The 15,848-nt window shown below is 40.9% G+C and overlaps 3 protein-coding genes across 8 annotated transcripts in view; 2 read left to right on the top strand and 1 right to left on the bottom strand.

Annotated features, from left to right (window-relative positions):
- LOC123982851 (zinc finger protein 502-like) overlaps window positions 1–15,848 on the bottom strand; it is a 441,737-nt gene that overhangs the window by 223,772 nt on the left and 202,117 nt on the right. The window lies entirely within an intron of this gene.
- btbd17a (BTB (POZ) domain containing 17a) lies at window positions 6,565–9,992 on the top strand. Of its 2 annotated transcripts, none has more exons than XM_046068770.1 (3): window positions 6,565–6,700; window positions 6,878–7,169; window positions 8,283–9,992. In XM_046068770.1, the coding sequence occupies exons 2-3, from the start codon at window positions 6,880–6,882 to the stop codon at window positions 9,355–9,357; spliced, it is 1,365 nt and encodes a 454-aa protein (XP_045924726.1). In that variant the 5' UTR covers window positions 6,565–6,700; window positions 6,878–6,879; the 3' UTR covers window positions 9,358–9,992. The 2 variants fall into 2 exon arrangements, with proteins under 2 accessions (XP_045924726.1, XP_045924725.1); XM_046068769.1 differs by having other exon boundaries at window positions 6,623–6,763.
- The window catches only part of map2k6 (mitogen-activated protein kinase kinase 6), a 29,328-nt gene continuing 25,273 nt past the window's right edge, over window positions 11,794–15,848 (top strand). Inside the window, exons 1-2 of one of the 4 annotated variants that reach the window (XM_046068777.1) lie at window positions 13,033–13,134; window positions 13,345–13,381. In XM_046068777.1, coding sequence (XP_045924733.1) covers window positions 13,048–13,134; window positions 13,345–13,381 — 124 coding nt within the window. In that variant the 5' untranslated portion in view covers window positions 13,033–13,047. Of the gene's footprint in view, window positions 12,255–13,032; window positions 13,135–13,171; window positions 13,213–13,344; window positions 13,382–15,848 lie in introns of those variants that run through there. The other 3 variants (XM_046068779.1, XM_046068776.1, XM_046068778.1) reach the window with 3 other exon arrangements.

Below are 15,848 nucleotides of genomic sequence, written 5' to 3'. Positions count from 1 at the left end.
GCCGTCATCAAGCCAATCAGCCTCCCTTTAAGAACCGAGCTTCACAGCCAGTCCCTGCTGGATTGTTGAGTTTTATATAGTATGTTTTATGAACCTGCTAGAAGCTTGTTATCGCCGTCTTCAGTTGACAGCTCCCCAAAGCTCCCTACCCTTACCATAACCATCAGAAATGTTTGGGCCTAAACCTAAGTCAGCGACTTTACGCATGTCGACCGGCCTGCAAGTCACAGCTGTAGCTTTAGCCTCCTTTGTGTTGCTGCGACGTTGCAAATTGCGGCGTTTCATACGGATGCTGAAAGTTTTTTTAGCGTTTAAATAATTACGCTTTGTCACGCTGTCTGAAAGCGTCTGTAATGACGCTCTGAGATGAGAATGCTCACTTGACCGCCAAAGGTGTATTAATCCCCTGCTGAAAACAACAAATGCATTGTTTTCTCCTGTTTTTTTTTTTTTCCTATTTTTAATGGATTTTTACCACAGACAATCACACAAACATTAACTTAAGCAAAAACATAACTCCAATTCACAAATAAGAGAAAAAACAAACAAACACAAATAAAATAAATAAACAAATACAAAAACAAAACACAACCAACAAAACAAACAAGCAAAAACTAAAGAAACAATCAACAATAGCTAAAGCAACAACCTAGACAAATATCTCAAGTTCACAACAACAAAAAAAACAAATAAGACACATCCAATCAGACTCCCCGCCACACAGCATTTGCCAGGCCAGGCTCCAGAGACCTAAGGTAGGGCCCCCAAACTCCAAGAAACTGATCCGACCTGGAGTGGAGGAAACCCTAAGATGCTCCAATGGAATCAATTGAAATAAAACTCAAAGCCAGCCCTGAATAGAGGGGCTGGCATCCGAGATCCACTGCAATAGTATATTCTTTTCCAGTAGCAAATGTCAACATATTATACAGTCTCTTGTTGGTTGCCGTAGTTATATTCTTATTTGGAAGCCCTAATACTAAGGACACTGGGTCCATTTCCAATTGGGTACTCCTCCCAATTTCCTTCAGCACGTCTGACCAGTATCTCTGCAGTTTGACACTCATAAGCAATGATTTCCTCCTGTTTTAATCACATTTGATTTAAAACTAGAGTGGCCAGATTAGAAAAAGATTTCCTTTTTAAATTTTTTTAACTAAATAAATGTAATGAGACATTTGTGAAAGACACTTCATTACATGCAGGAAAAGCTAAAATGTCAAACTCTTCAGTATAAAATCCAGTTTTCTGACATTTTTACCTGAAACTCTTTCTGAGCCTCTCAAACGCTGAACTCCAGCCATCAGATAAATATAATGCTGGAAAGTTGCATTTCAAATATGTTCTATATTAAAAGTAAATGTACTTATTTGCTTCACGCTTCTTACATAATTGTGGATTTACATCAGGAGGCCATGTTGAAATCCATAATGACCATCTCTGGATGTACTGTATATGTCATGGAGCAAATTTCACACCTGCAGAATCTATTGGCGGCTCAGATTAATAGTAAATTTCCGTCTGCCTCTATTCAGCTCATCCCTCGCAAACAACCCTGAAACCTCTGCAGCTGGAGTGCTGTCGCAAGGGGAAAAAACAGAAAGGAAGAGCTAATGGGGCTGCTGCAGTGAGATAAACTGATGCTCAGGCAGAGCTCTTCACGCAGGTCACCTCGGTCTGGACGGCTGCCATAACCTCAGCTTTCCAAACTGTCACTCTGTGCAGTTTTCAAGCATTAAGACTCTCAGTGGCTGTAACATTAGAAGCTCTACAGCCGACACTGTCATCTCATCCGCGCTCAGACACACACTCGTCATGACTTCATGCTCTCTCTATAACGGGCTAATCCTGCCGAAAAATCTCAGAATCTTTATTTTTTGGTTCATGCTTCACTCAATGACAAAGTTTTTCTGTTTTTAAAGTATAAACTCTGCACACTTGTGATGTGTGTTTTGAGGGCAAATAAAGGTTGAAATATAAATCTTTAAATTCACTTCAATTCTTTATTGGCGCCAGTTTCCAAATCATGTTAACACAAACACAAACTATACAATCATCAATAAGTAATAAACAATACATGTATTTATGTATTTATTGTACATTTACTTGTGTTTTCTGTCTTTAGAGTTCATGCTTTTTATTGCACTGCTTCTTATGCACATGACAATAAACTTGACTTTAAATGTAAATATATATATTGATCATACGGCAGGACTGTTAGATTGGCTACAGCTTGCTCTCATGGTAACTTCAGCAATAACCAAAAACTCTGTGCCCTGCCATGAAATATCTTCTGGTTATCTTGTTGACTGATATCACATCGGTTTATGTTATTTGTCCAAAGGCAGTGACTCCATCTGGCACAGATTCTGCATTATTCACTCAAAAAAGAGCTGCTTTTTTTTTTTCTTCAGTAAAACAAACAAGCACAAATGGCTACGTAATTACCTCAATCTGTCAGCTCTAATGCAGCTATGTGAAAGAATGAATCCTCAATACTGAGTCCATGTGATTACAGAACATTAGTTATTGTTCGAGAAGTGGACGACACAATCAGCACACATTACCAGATCATGTACAAGAAATGAAAGATCTTTTACAACTTTTTAAATTTTCTCTGTGGGATAACTGATTGTCTTGCTTATTATTGTTTTATGTAATTGTTTGTTTTTTTTTTATCTTCACTCACCTTCACCATTAAATATTATTGGTGACTTAATTATTCAAAAATGACAATAATTTGGGCCCTATCCTTGAATGTGTTTTAGTTTCTGGGGCCACAGGTTTCCTCACTAGCAGTAGATGGTTTTGAACCCACTGCGCTGACAACTGGGATCTAACTTTCCATCCATATTTATTAATTTACCAATTCAATCTTTCCTTTTGCCTCCGTTTTCCCCTCCTTTTACTACGACAACTTTTATTATGGCGATTTTTAGTGTGCCAGCTTTTTAAATGTCTAACTGCACATTCCCACCATGTGAACACCTCATTCTACCCCAACCAAACACCACTTTTCACTAACACTATCCACTTATTACAAATGTTCATTCTTTCTTTTCCTTCTTTTGCTTTAATGTGATCACATGCTGTAGATGTGAAGTCACCATTTCATGTTACGTATATTTCTTTGTTGTGTTATTTTGAACTTAAAACCATAACATTGCAGGACAGATATGTACAGTGAAAGAGCAGTCTTGATGGTTAGTATTGAATAATATGAATATGTTCATCACTTGACTGCTGGTGAGATACAGCTTGTCTGCCCTCCAGTGGTGTATCTTATACAGGAGGTATGAGATACACCACCATACGCCATGGCTGGTGCTGCACTCACAGGCATGGATGTTGCCCAGTCCAACCATGGCCATGATGCAATTCTAAACGCTGGGTTCACCTGAATTACAAAAAACAAAACACATTTTCTAATTAACCTCTAGTCAGGCAGAAGTGGTTTTATATGTCCATTTTGTGAGATCTGAGATTCTCACAGCACACACTGTCAACAGTTTTTATAGGGACTATTTCCTCTGTAGAGAAGTTCCAATGAAAGTAAGAGGGGAAATCCAGGTGTTGGAGAAGCACATGGACATAAGTAAGTACAGATAAACAGAGGAAGTAAAAATATAAATAAAATACAAGTATATAGTATATAAAAGTATAGGGTCATTGCTGTTGTTATGTTGGGTAGAACTTGAAGGACACGTTGCTTGAAGTTACCACATTGATAGTTGACAGTTAAGATTCCTTCATTACTTTTAGACTGAAGAACAGTCAGTCAGTGCTGATAGTAGTATAATAGAATTATTTCACTGAACTTGACCAGATTATACTGGGATTTCATCTCTCAGACAATGCTTAGACTTCCAGGAACAAATGGCTCAGGTTGTTTGTTTTGTGGTTGTTAAAGTCAGTAAAATGTAATTTTATAATCCTGTGAGCGCACACAAACAAAATTCATCTCTGTTCCTTCTGTTGACACAGGAGTCAGCCTTACAGACAAATGTGTCAACATGTCGACACAAACCTGGACCGAAAACTGCCGTGACTGGTTACCGCCAGAGGTGAAGGAGCAAACGTTTAATGTGTTCTTTTGTTATTTGGGTCAAACAGCCCTTAAAGGAAGGAAAGGTCACAACACTGAACAACTATTACTGCCCCAAAATGTGGAAGGAAATTAAAAAGTTCAGTTTTTTCACGGTAAACTTTTAGTAAGTAGTGTAAACCTTTTACAGAAAGAACAAACACTCATTATGCATGATCACAGTGGGGCCACTAATTGAACGACTGACCTACTGGCAGGCACCATCGACTCTGACACATGTGATCCATGCACACACACCGGGGTCAACAACCACTGACATGACACCACGAAACACATCCATAAAGATCACATAAACATACACATCATAGAAATCAGCTGTAGGGTCATTCTTGCTAATTTATTTTCTTGAACAGAGTTTGAGCTTTTTGATTTGTGATACTTTTTAAAAAAAGTTATGAGGATTTTAGTCAAAATCATTAAAAGAGAAATATTGATCGTACAACTTACCCCTCCAATAAAACGTGCTGTAGCCTGAAGCTGTGAATAAATTGCTCGTGTTGCTGTGTCACGCACATCGGCTGAACTGGGTGACACACATAACTGCATGTGCATCTGTAACTGCTGCCCAAACTCAAACTTAATACTGGTGGTTCATGATCAGTGCTTGCAGATATTGCAGATCACAACAGCTAAAAGGATCCAAATAAAACCTGTGATCAAGTCTATCTTTGTACAGATTAGTTTTCACCTGCAGACCTGCAGTAAGATCAAAAGTGTTTGTACTCGGTTGAACCCTGAACATCGCAGATGTTCTGCATCTCCCAGTCCACAGCTGTCTGAGAGTCCCCGCGGCCTCCTCACCGAATCAATGTCAGGCAGCAAGCGTTAATACCCAAGGATAGGAAAGTCAGAATCAAAGTGGTAGTCATGGAAACAACCCAGGCCTGTTTCCACCCGCCAATCGATGAGGTTCTGTGTGTGTGTGTGTGGTGGGCGCCGGATGTGGCGAGGAGAACCCCCTATCCCACATTCAGACACAGACCCCCTCGTCCTCCACAGCAAGGTCGGCAGAAACAGGAATCCAGTCACAGAGAGGACGGACAGAGAAAAGATGGTGAAACAAGTTGTTCATGTTGGGATGCTGTTTTTGGCTCTCTGTCTGCACTTGGGGGCAGCTGCTGCAGGTAAGTTAGTAAAGCCTCATATATCATTAAACAGGATGCTGTGGTGTGGAATAATTTGTAGCCTGATGTAGTTATTATTTGGGATGAGTTATGATTCATTTCTAAGAACTCTGGGTGTGTGTGCCGGTGGTAATTTTGCTGTGTTGAGTGTTTAATATGGCTTTCAGAATACTAGTAAGTGTGGATGGATTTCTCTTCAAGAAAATAAATGTGATGGGGATTTTTTTGGTAGTGCTTTTAAAGGTCTGGTCACCCAAATTACAAAAAAATATTTTTTTATTGGAACTACTTTTCCCACGACCCTGTACGCAGGATGAGCGGCTGACGATGGATGGATGGATGGATGGAACTACTTTTTGAGATTATCTTATTATTATTATTATTTTTCTTACTAGCTTTTTTTTGGGAGAACAGCAGTGGATGGTCTTTGCTTTCTTGTCACCCTGGATTTATATTTTAATTAATCCTACCGTTGTCTGTGAAGGTTCTCAGTCTTTCAGATCATAGTTATCTAAGGAAGGTTAAAGTCAAGGGCAACTGGACTTTGTTGAAGATACTTAAAGACGTCTCGTCCCTCATCCGAGAGACTTCTTCAGTTCCAATCCTACTCTTATATTGTTTATAGTCACATCATATCTACTAATAGCTGACTTTGCCATATGGAGAGGAGAACAGTCCAGTCTCCTGTATTTGGCTTTTATTATACCCAATATATCAAGTGCTAACAGAACCAACACGTCAATTTAGAGAGGAGGGAGTGGCTGGAATATAATGTATTATATTTTGTTGTGTTTGCCACACAGATCCGATTTAACTTGTTAACTAATGTGGCAGGTATAAATGACTTTTACAGTTTGCTGTTGAATTATTGTGATGTTAGGGAGAGGACATAGCAGTCAAAATAAAATGTTAATATTGCTGGGCAGAGCCTTTAAAATAAAGTAAAACATAAAATATCATTCAACCATCAGATGGCTCTCGCCTGTTTACTACAACAAAGTATTAAAATCTCTAAATATTACAACTTTATTCTCAAAATATTTAAACTTTATTCTCTTGTGTCAACCAATATTTTTAACATCTTCCTTCCTTTAGGCTTTCGACCTTGGTGAAAACATTTTTCCTGCACCCAAACAAAGGAACTTTCTGAGTCACTCTCTACTGCTGCTGACTACTTCTATGTGAACAGGCTGCACGGGAAACTGTGCTTTTAGTCCAGCCTGTGCTTATCATGAATCGGAAAGAGGAACCATACTTTGCTGATATAACCCAAAGCTCAGATCCCCGCAGTTCCAGTTACTCTGCAGAGGAGAGGAGGTGGAGGAGGGGTGGTTTGCTACAACCACCTCAGCTGAGACAAAGCTTTAATTAAACGTGACCCACAATCCTTCATTATCCAGACAGCGTGTGCAGCTGGACTGATCAATGGCATGGATTGGGATGATACTGCCCCACTATCTGTCCCAGTAATGTACTGACATTAAACTTCTGTACATTCATCTAAGAAAGTCAACTTTTATATTCTGTTAATCTGGTATAAAATTTTTGTAGCCTTACTTTTATCTAATTCTCACTTCCAGCCAACTGCATCTACTTGTTTTCAAGTCTTTTAACTCAAAATATTACGCCTCCATTCATCCTCCACCAGGCATGAAAGTTGACGGGGCCCAGGATGGAGGTGGCAGCGGCGGGGACACCATCAGCCACTCTTTGACCCTGGTGCAGCGTCTGGAGGCCCTGCTGGTTCAGGGGAACGGCAGTGACGTGTCGCTCAGGGTGGAGACTCCCAACGCAGACGAAGTGAAGGTGATCCAGGCTCACTCGCTGGTGCTCTCCCTGCAGAGCCCCGTGTTTGAAGAGATGCTGCTGAACCGCAACAGCAGCATGCTGGTCCTGAAAGAGAGCTCCGACAGTGCAGCTGTGTTTGACAAGTTCATCAGGTGAGACAGGAGGAGAAGATATTTTCATCTCAGCATGAGGGAGATGTCACACTGAATGTCCTTGAGCGTCACATCAGCCTTCCCAGTTTGATTGATTTATCATCGCACCCTTTAGAGGGATGAACTTTGCAACTGCAGCCCTACATCTGAGACAAGCAATCATTGATGAGTTCAACATAAAACAAATCAACCAATCAGTGAACTGCTGGCTTGCTCAATAACAGCTCCTGTGGTGTAACAGTAAGACATTGGGGAGCCTGTGCTGCAACAACAATCAATAACAAAAACCTATTTTTATCTCAGATACTAATGAGGTTGATCAAAAGGTACAGCTGCCTTTTGTCAGACTGAGAAAACCTTCTTGTTTATATTGCATTTCACAGGATGCTAAAAATAAAACTGTATTTCACCTGACAATGACATAATTCAGTCTAAGAGAAATACAACTCTTTAAAGCTGCAATAACACTAATAATAATAAGTAATTTGAAAAACGACTCTCTACGACATTTTGTAGCCTCTTTTAAGTCATTGTTTTGATTTTGCAGCACATTTGCTGTTTGGTTAAGTCTCACTGCTCTTGGAAAGCGCAATTTCCAGAAGCAACAGGCAGTTTGTTCGCAGCTAACAAGCTCAAATAAACCCACTATCCACTACCTGCCAAGTACCAAATGGTATACAAAGTTAGCAAGTAGCAGATGAACACTGTGGAGCATTTAGCGCCAGATATTTATTTCAGGAGTTGGTGGAGACCAAAACCGAGCTAAAAGGAGAGAATCGGGTGGACATAGACGACTACAATGGGATGATAATGTTGCTCTGTCTGCTGGATGTGTAGATAGGCAACTGTTCCTGCATAATGTTAGCCAACAACTTTATAAGGTGAGGGTTGTTTTCAGCTTGTTGTACCGTTCTTTTGCCCCCAAGTGGCCAAAAAAATAGGTTATTGCTGCTTTAAAATTGTGGCTCATGATGTGGGTGAGACATTTTTGGAACAGCAGTTTTAGGTCAAATGGTCACATTATGTATGCATGTTGTCATTTTACGGAAGTAAGTTCAAAATGTAAATGTTGTACTTCAAATGCTTGAACCGCTACTTCCTCTCTCTGAGCAGGTATCTGTACTGTGGGGAGATTTCTCTGCGTCTGGACCAGGCCACACCTTTACACAAGCTGGCCACAAAGTACAATGTGATGGGTCTCCAGCAGGGCATCACCGAGTACATGACCCATAATCTGGCCCGAGACTACTCCTCAGGCCACGTGGCGGGCTGGTACGAGTACGCCCTGCAGACCGGGGACGTGACTCTGAGGGACAGCTGTCTTCAGTATATGGCCTGGAACCTGTCGTCGCTCCTGCAGAGCGGTGAGTGGGTGACCATCAGCAGCCAGCTGCTCATGTCCCTGCTGCAGCGCTCAGACCTCATCCTGCAAAGTGAGATGGAGCTCTTTGCAGCGCTGGAGGCCTGGATTATTCATAATGAGCCAGACGGCCTGACAGCAGAGAACGCCTTGAGAGCTGTGCGTTACGCCATGATGCCACCACGGGAGCTCTTCCGTCTGCAGACCCAGTCCTCAGTCCTGGCTCGCTATCAGGAGTCTGTGCGCGACTTACTGTACATGTCCTACCAGTTTCACTCTGCATCGCCACTGCACATGGCCAAATACTTCGACGTGAACTGCAGCCTCTTCATGCCCAGGAACTACCTGTCGTCAGTGTGGGGGTCACCCTGGATCATCAACAACCCCACGCGAGACGACCGCAGCACCAGCTTCCAGACCCAGCTGGGGCCCAGCGGCCACGACGCCAGCAAGCGGGTGACTTGGAACGCCCTGTTCTCACCACGCTGGTTACCCCTCAGCATGAGGCCGATGTACACGGAGACGGGCGCCATGCAGCCAACACGTGTGGAGGGAGGGCGCCCTCGCATCATCATCACGCCGGCCACATCCAGTGCAGATTTCGCCGGAGTGAACTTCCAGAAGACAGTGCTTGTGATGGCTCAGCAGCAGGGGAAGATGGTGGTGAAACACGTCTACAACTTCCACCAGAGCACGGAGGAAAACGGTGATTTCTTGGCCGAAGCCGACCTATACCGGCGGACATCTGAATACCTCATCGATAGCTCCCTCTTCCTCCACATTGTGGTGAAGCCGCTGTACCAAACCCTCATAACCACCAAGAACTGACCCTCCACCCTCCTCTCTGAGCCACCTTACCTCACCACACACAATCCAAACCTCTGAAGCGACATCTCGCTCATATCACTTCACGAGGTCATGGATCTGAATCCTCCGTGTGCGTGATGTTTGGATCATTTGTCTTGTCTCACACACCTGCTGTTTTCATTGGGCAACTAAAACACCAAAGCCTGACTGATGACGGTCTGAGAGCATTTTGTGAATCATGTTGAGTGTAAAATGAAACAAGTCTGGTGCTATTCCATATTTTTTAGTCATCAAATCCAATGAAAAGACCAACAGGTACACGCTAACAAGTACTGTTGTGCATCAAAGTCTGATACCTCTTCTTCCTCTTAGCCACAGAGCTCCATTATTGTCCAAAACTATTAAAAAACACACATCAGTGAGCGTCACTGTTGCGCTCGAGGCGATGTGTTCATTCATTATCATGATCACAAACACTGTGGTTTATAAACACTGTCCTGCTGCCACATATACTCATTAGAGAACCAAACGTGTCTTGATCCGCTGCTGAAAATAGTCCCCAACAAATGCACGATTTTCTCGTGTTTGAGTAATGTTTGATAAAAACTACAGTGACCAGCTGTTCTAGCAAATGAATAAAGATTTTGTAAAGATGACACTATATATTTGTGTACTGTTTATAGAGACTTATGTCTTCAGTATAAAGCAGTGGGCTTGGGGCTGAGAACCACAGGGGAAGTCAGAAAATATGGACAGGCAGACTGTTGGTTTTGGTCTTTCATGGGATTTGCTGACAAAAGAAAAATATAGAATATTGTCAGCCTTATCCTTCATGCTTGAGGTTCTGTTCCTGACACATTTTCTTTGTATTATTTTTTATATATTGGTGCTATTATACCCCATTTACAATTAAGGGGTGACTGTTGTCTTTCATCAATCAGTAAGCACTGATTTGGTGATTTGCAGGTCAAACTATATTTATATGTCTAGTCTAAAATTGGACTAAAGTCTAAGATACATATAACCTTTTTTTCAACAGCATTTTTTTATGACTACATGTTGTTAGGACTTGCTTTAAAGTGAAATATAGCAATTAAATGTAAAATAAATTATGTCAATGTAAAAAAAAAATAAAAAAAAAAAATTTCAACCAAATCTAGCAAAGTTTAAACTTCCAATCACTAAACCAGCGATTGCACTCAAGGTGCTCCAAAGGGCACATTTTCCTTTACTTTAGTGATCATATATTTATAAAACCACTCTTGTAAGCCACCACTGTAGATGTCACATTACCTTGTCATTAGTTCGTCAATGTGATTGAAGTCATTATCTAGATTCACTGTTTCATTAATCAATGTTATCTGATAATAAAGATTTTTACGAAAGTTTTAAAAGTAAAGTGAGAATCGTCCTGATTGTCGTGTGAATTCAGGTTTTCATCACTTCTCCATCAGAAGCAAAAATAATTCATTAGCAATATGTATTCAGGTCTTTTACTTAAGTTAAGTCAATGTTTTGTATACAGCCCAAAAGTACTAGTTTGTGTAAGAAAGCTTAATAATCTGTACAACATGTGACATGCTCTATGCCTAGATGATGGATACATGTCAGGAAAAACTTTTCATTGAAAAACCTTTGATTGGGATGGAAGAACTACAGAGAAGAGATCTCTACTCCAGGAACTATGAAATAATAAAAAGACTTTATGGACAAACAATATGTTATTTAAGAAGCAAACGAGCAATAGCACCATGCATTACAAGCAAAAGTCCTGCATTTAGAAAATAAAAGTATACGCTACAGCAGTATTGTCAGGAAAATGTATACAATGTACAAAAGTTGAGGTGTGTTAAATTATAATGTATAAATTATAGGATTATTGCTACACAAACATGTGAGCAGAGATGAAGCTTATATGAATAAAATATTGATTTATTTGCTGTTGGGCAGTGGTTCAATGTAATTTAAATACTTAAGTATAATTTTGAAGTAGTGCCACTTCATCTGACAGAAATATTGTACTTTGCAATAAATGTCAACAGGTATTCTCACTACATTTATCTGAAAGCTATAGTTATAATTTCCTTATTCCCAGCTACACCTTGACCAAATGAACAATATTAGTAATAATTAATAGCATTCCAATAATATGGTATATTATATTAATTACTTTTACTTTAGATATTTAAAGTACATTTAGCTGATTTTTGTACTTTCACTGAAGTCAAGTTTTGAAAACAGGACTTAAATAGGACTTGTAATGAAGTTTTCTTTTTCTTTTTTGAAAGTTGTGTAATTTACAATAATGTATTATTTTTCATGAGCTAGTCATCTTCATTAATTTGCAAAGTAGGCCCTACAACATCAGCCGGATAAATATGCATCCTACAAAGCATAATACTTTTTACACTTTTTACCGCTGCACACCACACCTCGTTACAAAGCGCCAGTTAAAACAAAACCAGCACTGAGATGCAAACAAGTCCGCTGTCTAATCGCTGTAGTACTCCTAGGACTACATTTCCCAGTGTCCTCTGCGCTCCAAGCAGGAAGAACGTTCTCTCGCAGGGGCTCACACTGATCCAAGTTAGGGAGCTTTCAGCTGCCAGCCTTGGCCCATCATGTAAGTGCTGCGGAGAATTCTTTGCAGTGCAATTGCAAAATTACCTCGCTTCCCGACGCCTGTGGGGGCTGTGCAATTGTAAGATCGCTCTTTGCACGGACACGCACGCTTCGGACGCAAAAAAGCTCCAAGTGCATGAAGATCGAGGCTTGTATTTTGCATCTTTGTTGCAAAGCAAGCCGCTGAAGCTCCAGTGCGAGGGCGATGGAGGGAGGGAGTGAGAAAGAAGGCAAAGTCTTTTGTGCTTCCCCTCCCCCTCATCAAAGCAAAGGGGAAATGTCTCAGCCAAAGGGAGGTAAGAATATTAAACCGATCTGTGCAAAACTACCGATATGCAATCACTGCTGCAGGGTTTGCAACATGCACCGCTGCACGTCGAGCACGGCCGGTGCATTTTAAAGTTAGATGATTTAGAAGGGTCAGTTGCATTTCCTGTTTAAGATCTTCCCCTTGCACAGTTCCTGGTAAGACGATGCTGTGTATGTACTCACTCATGTTTGCAGCGTACTGGAAGGGATGTTGGGTACAGGGCGCCTTTAATAGTCACGAGACAGACATGGACACTGCAACTCTTTATAATAAACTCTGCCCGAGTTGATGATTGGCTCATGCACATTGTTCAAGGTAAATAATGAAAGCCGTATCGCGTGCAGTGCTACAGATATGCGTAGTTTGGCGCAGGACGGCAACATGACGTGACACACATGCAGCTGTCAGTGGTCAAGTTTGAGTGTTTATTGGTAGCAGATTTGTTTCTGCTTATGGGGTAGAAAATGGAAATCTAATAATAGAATCTGTTGTGAGCATTTAAGTGGTGGTGAGTTCAAGTACAAGGGGCTTTAGGGCTTTAGGTTATTAAAATACAAGTCTCCGAGCAAAAAGTCCCATTCTGTCAGCTGCTGCTTTTGTCCAGGCAACTGGATATGTGTCGAACCCCTGGGTGCTTGTCCACTGATGTTCGGCTTTTTCCTCAGCATGCATACAATAGCATGCATGTCACACTTTGACCCCAACTTATCGCCGTGCAGCAAGGAGGAGCTGTGGAGTGGCGTTCCTGCAGCCTGAGAGCTTCTTAAGTTCATCAGTGAATGCAGCTTTGCAAAGAAAAAACAGCTGCAGTGAAAGCAGCTCAGGCGTTCTTTCCTCCCCTTTGCGTGTTTTCCAAGAAGTCCAAAGTGAGGCTGGTTCATTGCACAACATGTAGAGCGCACACACACACACACACACTCAGAGGCTGTACAGGACATGAACAGGTAAGAGAGAGAGCCCCTGATGGTCAGAGCCACACAGTTTATTTGGTACAGTCAGTTGTCCACCCACAGAATAACTGTTTTGTTGCAGCCAGATAATCTTGTGATGAATAACGCACCTTTTTTTTATTGTAGATGAATGAGTCGCTTTGGGACTTTCCTGAGAGCAAAAGTAGGTTCCTGTTGTCATTCATTGAAGTTGTACGGTGCAAAAAACCGCACATGTACATACATAGTGCTGAGATGAATAGTCGATTAATCGATTGGTTGATAAGTCACTTATTATTAAGTTTTTGTCTTGACTTTACCACTGACGTTACCTGTCGGTCATCTCTAGGCCGAAGATGTGGCTCTGCGGCAGCTGTGTGAAAGCATGACTCTTTAGTAATGTTGAAACAAATAACTAATTACAGCTGCAATGATTAGTAAATAGAAAGGAAAAATAACCAGTACTGTTTTGATAATCAATTAATCATAAAGCCATTCTCAAGGTAAAAATGCCAAACGATCTCAGTTCCAGCTCGTCATTTGTGAGGATTTGTTGCTTTTCTGCTGCTGATGTGACAGTAAAGTCAAAACAGACATGGCCTTGAGCATCAGGAAAGTGTTGTCTGGTATTTTATAGACCAGAACAGTTAATTGAAAAAATAATCAGCACATATTTGCATCCCTAAAGTAAAAAAAAAATGTTTTATTTACCAAGCAACAATGCTTGTTGAACATTTGTTGGTTTTTAGATTCTCCAGTGTGAGGATGCTTTTTTTCAACTTCATATCACTGGAGATTGAATATTTTGGGGTTTTGGACTGTTGTTCAGACAAAACAAGAAATTTGGAAGATGTCACCTTGGGATCTGGGAGATTGTGGTGGACTTTTTTCATTTTTGTCTGACTAAATGATTAATTCGGGAAACAAAATCTTCAGATTTCTTGATTAGAAGAAGAATTGTCATTGCTACAGCTGTCTGTTTTTCAAAAACTCACCTTTGAACATATGAGATATAACGCATACTATAGACTAATTTGAATTATTAAGTTAAAGTACCTCTGCCTCATTTGAGTGGCAAGGAAAAGGCCTGGTTAGCTCATGTTCCCTTTTTTAACCACTTTTTTACTGCAACAAGTCCGGTATGTTGAGTATTATGAAGTGAAACAAAATGGCATTTCAGTCTGATTATCAGGCTGCTGGCTGCTAACAGTTGATTCGGATTTGTGGCAGGAAAACTAACTTGCCTTAACTCACAATCTATGGTGCTAAACGTTACTTCTCAGATGGTTTGTTGTGATTATCTGTTCAGCACGGCTCACTTTTTTCCTCCAGTTTGCGTTAGCAAAGAAACCAACAACAATGGTCCAGTTTTACTGACGGGACAACAGGGCATAGTGCTTTTTACGAATGCTCCCTGGAGTACAGGGCACCACCTGTTTGCGCTTAAATGCAAATTAATTAAGATTGTTTAATATAGACAATTAAATTGTTTTCACGTGTAAGTAATAGTTTTACTTTAAAATAAAGGTAACGGCCTTTGGTTCCAGAGTTTTGGTACCACTAAAAAATATGCATTTCCATACCGTAGCCTACTTTAAAGCAGCAGTTACTAATATTTTCACATTGACAGTGGATTTAATGTGAGGCTGCTCGTAGTTATGAACCCACAGAAAATGATCATCCAGCTCTGCAGTTCCTGTCAGCTCTATGGAGCATTTTAGTGTCTTTTATTGTTGTTTTGTTTTTATGGCCCCTGATTTTTTTTTAATGAAAAAGCACTGATAAACTCTCTGTACTCTACCTGCTTAGCACCAAACAGCAGACAGACCAAGTTAGCGAGTGGCTGGTGAAGAAAGTGAGGCGTTTAACAGCTAAAGACTCAGACATTTTTCTCAGGAGTTGGTGGAGACCAAACCAGAGCTAAAAGGACAGAAACATGACTCCAAATAAATGGGAAATGGGTTTCGTGACTGTTGGATGAAGACGCTAGAATTTCTGCTTATAACAAACCCCCCCTCAGTTTTGTCTGAACACAGGAAGCAGAACTTTGCCTAAATGAAATAGTGTAAAATTGGTTAAAAAGTTTTTAATTTTGAATAAAATCCGGAGCTCTCTGATCAAAGAATAAGTAAACATGAAACCTTACCATTTATTACCAACACACAACACTTGAGATTGTTTTGTTGAGTGGTTCATAATAACTTGAAGGAAATGAGTACAAATCTGCAAACCTAAAATTAGCACTTGTCCTTGTGTTTAAATCAAACGATGCCAGACCGAACTAAGTCACTTCATCCTGCAGTTGGTTTCCTTCTCATATCATTTGGCACAGATGCATGTTAAGTCTTGTGTCTCCTCCTCGATCGCTGCCCAGGGAGGCCCAGACAGTTTTTGCCCTCATTATTGTGCGCTGTACTGTGCTGAGTGCTGTAGTGTGCTCGGCTGGCCGATGGCAGAGTGACAGCGGTCCTCCCAGCTTGTGTCCCCCTGCAGCCTCGGCCGGCCCTCACACCCCTCCACAAACGTCCCATTTGTCATGCAAATGGAGGCCGTGTTTTCAGCTGCACAGATACTAAATTTGCTGTTTCAACGGGCCAATTGTTGGTCCAGTTCCAGGCCTATAGCGGCCTTTTCGCTGCAATAACAGAATT

The sequence above is a fragment of the Micropterus dolomieu genome, linkage group LG14 (assembly GCF_021292245.1).
Source record: "Micropterus dolomieu isolate WLL.071019.BEF.003 ecotype Adirondacks linkage group LG14, ASM2129224v1, whole genome shotgun sequence".
NCBI lineage: Eukaryota > Metazoa > Chordata > Actinopteri > Centrarchiformes > Centrarchidae > Micropterus > Micropterus dolomieu.
The sequence above is the reverse complement of the archived record's forward strand: the minus strand, read 5'-3'. Positions and strand labels throughout refer to the sequence as shown.

Excerpts from the sequence above, each read along its gene's own strand:
- btbd17a (XM_046068770.1), top strand. The coding sequence starts at position 6,880 with ATGAAAGTTGACGGGGCCCAGGATGGAGGTGGCAGCGGCGGGGACACC. Across the intron at positions 7,170-8,282 it reads GTGTTTGACAAGTTCATCAG|GTATCTGTACTGTGGGGAGA; the intron begins GTGAGACAGGAG and ends CTCTCTGAGCAG.